Here is a 9,085-nt window from a genome sequence, read left to right on the forward strand (position 1 = left end):
CTCCAACCTAAAGGTAAAGGAAAGTCTCTCAGTTTCCCTAACTGAGGGACTGTATTTACAAAAACTGATATACAGTAGTTCAACTGTCATAAGAAACTGTGCCTTTGAAATTAGACATATGTAGTGTGGATTTTAAACATCTTTTTAAGCATAAGGAATTTTAATGCTTTCATATAATTTCTGGGATACAGATACCTAACTTCTGCTACAAGTGGATGGTCTTTTCCTGAAGTGTGTTCCTGAACAACGCACAGCATGGCACTCCAACTCTTCTAAGCCTATGTTGGAGGTGCAATTTTTCCAACCTACAACTGGCGTACATTTCAGTATGGAATCTTAGCTAAAAATAATATTAGCTATTTATATTTCATGTTTGGATGAAAAAATGTCTATTTAAAGTACAGTCTGTTTTCTCTAAGATGTCAACAGTAAGTAATATTATTTGAAGTGGAATGTTGTATTTAATATTTAATAGCATGTATAATGAAACTAGTGAAAAAATATTGCGATTTCAGAAAAGTATGAAATGCCCATCATCATTCCACTGTTATTTCAGATTAGTGATGGATGTTGTCATGCGTATACCTAAGAATACATTACATGACTATAGCTTTACCAAGGAATTGAACAATATTCAGGTATTTCAATATATTGTATATTATAGACAGTAAACCTAAATTTCAATTTGTTTGTGTCAATATTACCCAAAACCCCCTACTATGAAGTAATCACTTGCATTAACATAAAGAGGATGCTTGATGAAAATCAAGTCTGGACTGATCTAGTCAGCTCTCTTGCAGAAGCTAGTGTAGTAATCATTTAGCTCAGAGTCAGAAATTGCATTTTTTTTATTCTACCAGCCAAGTTTCACATTCATCGCAAATGAAATCCTGCTACCAATTTGATTATCCAAATAAAGACTTTGTTTCCTGAAGAGATGAATCAGGCGTCAAAGGAGTTGAAACTTACACTATTATTTTCTGATCATTTTTAACATACAAAGACTGTGTAGTCTTTAAAGATACTCATATCTTAATTCATATTAACTTACCAAAAAAAAAAATTACAAGTTTTACTACCTAGTGTAGTATCCAAATAGGAAACTGGTGTTACTGTGGGCCTTTCATAAAATAATTCTATACTTACCTAAGTAGTACCTCTTAATAAATCATCACCAGCAAAGGGGAAGTCTTCCTAAGACCCACAATACCCCTTTTTTAACGGGTTAATTATAATTCCATCAACACATAAAAGTTGTACTGGATACATGCACAGAAGTTAGGGTCACAGGAATAAATCCAAATGATCAAAATACAAATCTTTTGACTGCTTGCTTGCTGCTTATAGTGTCCAAGTGCAAACAGTGGTCTTTCAAGTATCCTTTTTTCCCCAAGATACATTTATTATTTAGAATCCATGAACAATAAATAACCAGGTGATCACTCAGATGTAAATATTTACTTATGTGGAAAAAAAAAGTTAAGAGTCCATTTACAAATTCCTGGATAGAACATTAGATACTGATATCAATTTATTTAAGAACTAGCTCTTGTCCCACAGGCATTCATGCAACAAATCAACTGAGATATTGAGATTTATACATCATGAGTTCTTAGGTTAGTTTAAACTTACTGTAGACTAAACCAGACATCTGACTTAGGTGTGTGAAATCCACCCCCATAAAAATGTTTCTGTCTCAATCAGCTACTGCATTTAGACTGTTAATATCAGGGTTTTGAATTTTATCTAAAGGAAATCCTGTAAATACATCAAACCTGTAATTTTTATAAACTTTGGTTTTGATGTTCTTTTTAAAAAGATGTCTTTTTTTGTATAATTAATGACACCCACTTATCTATATTTATTTTACCTTTTGATGCTCTACACTACATCCTAATTAAAAAGAAACACAAAGGTAAGAAAGAAATGTTTTTTAACAGCCTTCATTTTATTTTTTCAGTTTGATACTATCTGTCCAGTTAGCCTTCTGGAAAACAAAATTTAAGGCAATTATACAATTATATAATTATATATTTTGTTTTAGAGTTTAATAGCAGCTCTTAACTTGGCCGACCTTCCTCTTGGGTTTGTTTGAATATCCTTGGCCTGGGGTGTGAGAACTTTTTTCTGTATAAAAATCCACTTTGAGTTGGATTTTCCATGAGGAAGTTCTTGTGTATCATCATCTTTGGAGCAATTTTTCAGAGCGCGTCTTATCTTCTGCCTTGAGCTAAGATTGTATTTTTCTGTCATGTTTATTCCATGAAGAAAACGTTTGATAATACGATCTTCTAGTGAATGAAAGGAGAGGGCTACAAGGCGACCTCCAGGTTTTAGAAACTTCTCAGCTGTCTTCAGCCCTATGAAGAGTTCATGGAGCTCATCATTTACAAATATTCGCAGGCCTTGAAAAGTTTTGGTAGCAACATGTGTAGGTCTTTGAAGCAAGTCTTTTCGCGCGTACAGTGCTGATGCTGGAAAAGCACCTGTCAAATTTTAAAATGTATATGTTAATATCTTATTATTTCTGCATGGCTATCCTGACATTAATCCACTCATGCATGATGACTTTAAAGGAAAGCATACTTACACCTTACCCCTGAATGGTAAGCTTCCTTCTTTGTTTTCTGCTTTGAATTCACATTTCTGACAGTAAGCCCTATGAAACTGACCTGGCTTGTGGTTGGGTTGGGGATTTTTCCTACAATCTTTCATAGAAAATCCTTCCTCAAATGCTTCACAAAATTAAAAGGCAGAATGATGGCTGAAACCAAAATAGGGAAAAAATGAAGATGGGCTAGGTAAGTCATACACCTTACAGTTCAGTATAGTCAATGTCAGGTCAGTATTTATGGTTTGTTTTATGCTTTTAAGGAAAAAAAAATAATATATGATGGACACACAATTTTAACTGTTGCTTCTAGATAATCGTTCATTTCTTCACAGGCAGAGATAAGATGAAGGCAACGTCCATCTGGTGATAAGTATATTTCAGTGAATTACTTCAAGTTTAAAAGAGGTATCCCTGTTTGGGGACAAAAATTGTTGACCTTACACCTGTGCTTCTTCAAATGATCACAAAAATACCTTGAGAAATTTAGAAAATGCAGCTGATACTGTTGCTTTTTCATGTGCCTATACAGCAGAACGTGGTAATGTATGAGTTTGTTGGACGAAAAATCACCAGATTCAATAATTTTTATTAGATGCACAAAGCTCTCAAGTTATGTGTCTCTGTAGAGACTGAAATTTTGATAGAAACTTTAATATATCATTATTTAATGTATTTTAGGCTTGAATCTTCATTATCTGAGTATAGAGCAAAAAGCTAGGGAAGCCAGATTTGATGGATCAAAGGGACTAAAGTGCAAGAGTCTTACAAGATCTGTGAAACCTGAGTAAACTTATAATCTATTACGTAAGTGAGCATAGGATTCTGGTAAAGATAAATTGAATGAATAATGCTAGCGCATAACTGGAAAGAGTTATTTTTCCAAACAAGAGGGCCCATTAGAAATAAGGCAATACAGCTGGAATGTATGTATTAAAATGCCTAAATTCCATGCCAGTGCTAAACTACCACATAATAAAGCAATGGGTTTGAAGCAAATGCAGTTCACAATCAAGTAATTGATGTTCTATGTAGCAGGGTAAAAGAAGGGAACATGGTACCTCTAGAAACAAGTTGACTAAATTCACATTTACACAGGTGATTAAAAAAATAAGTGATACCATCATCCAATACGTTGGCACAAAGTAATTTATTAGTGGAATTCTTGAGAGTTTTAAAGGTACGATTTCACTTATGGCAGAAAATGTGTTTGGCATCACAGACACACAAGCAATCATCAATGGTCAGCAAAGGGAGAGGCAATAATGGGATTTAAAAATTCAATCATTGTTAACAAAGTCATTACCATGCATGCAATGTATCTAAATGCGTTTCTGTATACTCATTTTTCCCAACTACACTCCCTACCTCCTCTGACTCTAATGCTAACAGTTCCTGAATTAACTGAAGAGACCCACCGTAGTAGCTCTGGCTGTTTCCTATTCCTATAGTCTGAATCCTTCGAGACAGGAAGTGGCAACAGGATCAACTTCTCCCAACACAAACTACTGCACAGAAATTTGTGGCTTGAAACTCTGTTTCAGAAAACAGAGTAAATAGATTTAACATGGAGGAGCTAGGCTCCTCCATCACTTACAAACTCTAAGAAAAGTTACACTAGCTAGCTGATATAATTTCTGTTTTTGAGGCCATCATGTTCTATATTTTCTATAAATCATCAAAACAATATATACCCTCATGCTAGGAGTCACCAAGCCTGTTTTGATGAAACAGCTGAACTAAAAGGAGAACTCGAAAATCACAGAAGGTAAGATGTCCCAAGAAACCAACTGACACCAAGCTCGTGCTACCTGGCACAGTATCTGTTTTCATATTTCTTTACATACCTAAAAAATAGATTCTTTGAAAATGGAATCCTTAAAACAGCCATTGACTACCATTTGTGTGTGAAGAAAACTGTCTCTTAATGCATAACATGAAGGAATAATGTGCTGAGAAAAATAAACAGTTTTATTTAAATGGTCAACTAACAGCTACAAACACCAGCAGAATGCTCAGAACTCTTGAATAGTTATTAAATGAAAACAACAGCATTTAAAATCAGCATGTAATGTATCCAAAAACATGCATGTTTCCATAGCATCACTAAATGACTAAACATAAATAGCGTCGTATTCTCCATAAGACCTCTCTTAGGTTACAGCCATAATAGCATTTTTCTTCAATGGAATTTGAAGTTGATACATCAGATACCTGGGTATCTTTTGAATTCAATTACAGAAGCCATGGTCTGTTGAATAATAAAATACTGGGGTTTTTTTCACACAACAAATACTAGGGTTTTTTTCACACAACAAATCTATTTCTTTTTCTAAGCCTACTTTTAAAACCATTGAAAACATACCTCACTCTTCCCCTCCAAAACTAAGACCACTGCTGCCATGTTCACTCTATGAAATCAGTTGTAACTGGAATGAAAAAGCACAGTTCCTGTACAAAATACTAGCTATTAACAAACTAGTGGGTTAGAAAACAGGGTGCATTTTTTCGATTCTACCTGTATTATTCCTGTCCCTTGACGAACAATTTACAGCTGTGACGTGAAGAGCAGTTTTATACTTTCAATTTTGGGCTGCTACTACCCAGAGCTGGTGTTCACCTCTCAAAGCAGATCCAGAATTTTTAACTATCATATTTTAGCAGTCTAAGTATTTTCTAAAAATACTGCTGTTTTTCTGGGGATGATCCATTTCTGATATTGTAAGAGTATTTCAGCTTCCAAAAGTATCACAGATAAAAATGAACCCAACCCATAAGAGTACAGCATGTAAATTAGGTACAAAAGTGACCGTGCTTCTTGATCAGGACCTAACCATAAAAACAGAAGCTTAGACTACGATCCTTTGTTTAAATTTCCACAGCCAATCTCACTGAAATTTTAGTAAAATACCAGAAGTTTTATCTCCTATGTCACCAAAATATCTTTTACTTCTCTGAAAAAAAACCCAAGAATGACATAAAAATCTACTTCAAAACTGGTTTTGTAAAAATCTAAATAGACATGACATGCTGATATCTGCCCAGATTTTTAGTAGTCTCATCCTGAATACTGCTGTTTTGCAAGTGGAATACTGAATAGATAAACAAAAGTAATTAGATACTGAGGCTACCAGCACGACTAGGACACTAACAGGTCTTTGGAAGAATCTTCTATTTGTCCTGCCATAGCTGTTGAGTGCAGTGTCTTCCTACAATAATCTATGATGATTACCTGTGACATACATTAATTCACAGTAATAAATTAATCATCACTGATGAAAAATAAATTTAAACCCAGATATATTCTGTAAGTATAATACAACCGTACATGCCTCAGTTGAACATGCACAAACAGCACTGCAGGTCATATATAACACTACAGAATACTAATATTCAGGAAACCGGTAAAGAAATGCAGCCCCTTTGCAGCTTTATGCAAGCAAAACCCCCCAAACTAAAATCAAAATCAAACCATTTCCAACTTGAAAGACTTATTGATCTGTCTTCAGAGACTGAGATTAACTAATAAATGTAATCTGTCGTAGTGATTTCTGGCACATTGGCCTTCATCTTTTTTAGTAAAGGCAGTAGATTTTGACCTATGTTCCAGGGCTGAAAAAATTTCCTACCCCACTCTTAGCCCTCTGGTATAGTTAAATAAAAACCTACTTGTGCTTTCTGCTAAGGCACAAAATCTCTCACCCAGCCCCCTCCAATTACCATGACACTAAAAGAAAATCCTTCCTGGTAACAGCTGTACAATGTACAAAAATATATATATAAAAAAATCTGTATGGGAAGCTTGTAAAATGAATTTCATTCATAAAAACACCACGCTTCTGGCTAGATGACTGGTTTGAAATCCCAGTGAGAGAAATTATCATTTTTAGTTTTGGGATGCCCTGATGCTACTTACACTTTTAAAAATCTAATAGCTTCACATGTTGAAAAGTATTGAAATTTTAAAGCTTGTGAATGAAATTAGCAACGTGCTGTGCCTGTCAATATGAACTATTAAAGTCCCCAGAGTGTATGAGTGTGGGAGAGTTTAAAAATTAATTCAGATCGTGCACCTGTTTGCAGGAATCCGTCTGTTGAATTAGCATTGCATTTAATAAGTTTCTGTGACGCAACTAATGTCCTTTTGTCTAGGCTCCCTCAGTACAGTGTTAATTCTCACCCATCTGAAATTCAGGCAATATTACAAATTCCAAACTGATAATTAAAGTCTATAAATGTGAACCAATCTGAATGAGACTGGCTTTACCCATTAAAGTTCTTTTTAAACTTTTCAAATTTCTTTAATATCTCATCACTAATTCCTTTCAAGTTAAGTCCAAATGATTACACGATCTCAAAATTATCTGTCAATAGATCACATATCTAAATAACACTGAGAAAAATTAAATTTTGAACAAAACCAAGTAGATAGGAAGGTATAGTACCTACTGAAAAGAAATAAAATAGATCATCAGTTGTATAGAAAAAGCATATTAAAATTACATTCTCAAAATTTCACTATTTTTAACCACTTTTCCTGCACACTGAGTTTAATCTATTGTTTCCAAACAACTCAATGAGCTACAGCAAAAGCCATCAGGAAGTGCTTCTTAATCGACTTCCATCCATCTATTGACCGATCTTCAGCTGAGAACTACTGATCTTTAGTATTTACAGAGCATTCAGTGTTCCAGATAGCTCTGCAAAAATTATAAACAGTGAGTGGAGTTCGATTGTGCTGCAAGAAGAGATGATGTTCACATGACTGAACAGAAAACTCCTTTTTCCCATGTAAACTGCAGACTCCATAGCTCACAGAGATCTCCTCATTCAAACGGATCAGAAGCCTTTTGGACAATATTTAGGAAAACACCTTATTCATTGGTACAGTATGTCGAGAGAGAACTGTTAGGGTCTATGTCAAGAAGCAGAAGGAATTCTCTTCTTGCATTGGAACAAAGGAGAGCAAGAAATTACTTAGATATCTGAGTTAGCCCAAAGCTGTTGTAGATAATCTTCACATACAGATCTTTTTCTTTTTTTTTTTTCCCCAGCTATACCTTAAAATTATAACTCTTGATAATACAAACTTTGGCAATGTCTGATTGTTCTGTAACAGTTGTGGAGCTGTTTCGTTTGTTTGTGTTCTTTAATTACATTCTTCAGTCTTATCTCCCCATATATTAGCAACAGTAATACTTGAATACACATTCTAACTTTTTGGGGGATAGCAGGAAAGACCAGAAGTCTATCATTCTATAAATAGAAATGAAATTTTCCAGTTTCAGGCCAGCCCAAATCTAGATTCACTGTGATTCTGGTTATCAGCTAGACCTTAACACAAAATTTTGGAGTTCTAGAAAAATCTGACGCCAAAGTAATCTATAGCATGTGAAAGAAATACAGACTATACATCAATTCTTAGATACTGACACCAGCAGAGAAAGGGACATAAACACCCAGCCTCATTGGCTAGATTTTTTGCTTGTTTTCTGGCTCCTATACTAGGCAAAAAAATTGATCCTGTTCTGGGGAGATAATCATGCTTGTCTGCAAAATCTAAAATGTAAGATTTTATTATTATAATTAATATTTTATTTTTTTAAAGGACTTGACATTTAATTAATAGGTCATAGATTTTACTCTGGTAAAGTCCTGAATTAGGGGGGGGGTTTGTGCTGTGCCAGCAAGAGGATCCTGTAGCTGTGGTCTCTGGCACTTTAGGTCTGGCTTACCTCAGTACCTTCACAGATGCATAAGAATATATATTGATGATAGATGATAAATTAAACAAAATATATTATAGTTACCAGAAATTTTCTTAAGGTATAATCAGTTCAAAAAATAGTAGGATCCACCATTCTGATCCTTTACTGGAGGAATCACATAAAAATTGGAATTAGTTCGACCCAAATGGGGATCACTTAAACAGTCCTAAAATTACTTTAACTACTTGCATACTTCAAAAACAAGCACTAAACCCATACATATTTACTGTCTTGGCAGATATGTGCTGGATTCGTGGTCTTTAGCATGTATACTCTCTGATGCATAACTGATTAGGTACCAAGCTGCTCTTCAAATATAGCAGAGAGTTTAAAGTGAGAACAACAAATGCTCTTCATTGTCACAGAAAGTGACCATTTAGTGATGACTCACATGCAACACATTAAACACGAAGGGATATTCAATCACTGTCTTTTATGCACTAGTATTTTTATTTTCTTAGTTCAAGCTAGTGCACAAAATTATTTCAGAAGTTACTGAGTTGCTTGTTTACAGCCTATAACACATTACATCTTTAGCATGGCAATATGGTTGCTTTGATCTCAATAATAGGACACTATTTTCATCAACAGTTTTTCAAAAAGCATGAGATACATGTGACAAAACCCAAAGTTATTAGTTCGTGATGTTGATGACAATAATTATATTAAAAATGTAACTCTTCAAGTTTTATAAAAGACTTATAGT

The 9,085-nt window shown here is 34.4% G+C and overlaps 1 protein-coding gene across 10 annotated transcripts in view; it reads right to left on the reverse strand.

Moving 5' to 3' along the window:
* Positions 1-1,927: 1,927 nt before the first annotated feature.
* The window catches only part of METTL15 (methyltransferase 15, mitochondrial 12S rRNA N4-cytidine), a 101,711-nt gene continuing 94,553 nt past the window's right edge, over positions 1,928-9,085 (reverse strand). For all 10 annotated transcript variants that reach the window (XM_075755311.1, XM_075755307.1, XM_075755306.1 and 7 more), the window contains one exon: positions 1,928-2,486. In XM_075755311.1, the coding sequence (XP_075611426.1) occupies positions 2,041-2,486 (446 nt within the window). In that variant the 3' untranslated portion in view covers positions 1,928-2,040. The remainder of the gene's footprint in view (positions 2,487-9,085) is intronic.

The sequence above is a fragment of the Balearica regulorum genome, chromosome 5 (genome assembly GCF_011004875.1).
Source record: "Balearica regulorum gibbericeps isolate bBalReg1 chromosome 5, bBalReg1.pri, whole genome shotgun sequence".
NCBI classification, from domain to species: domain Eukaryota; kingdom Metazoa; phylum Chordata; class Aves; order Gruiformes; family Gruidae; genus Balearica; species Balearica regulorum.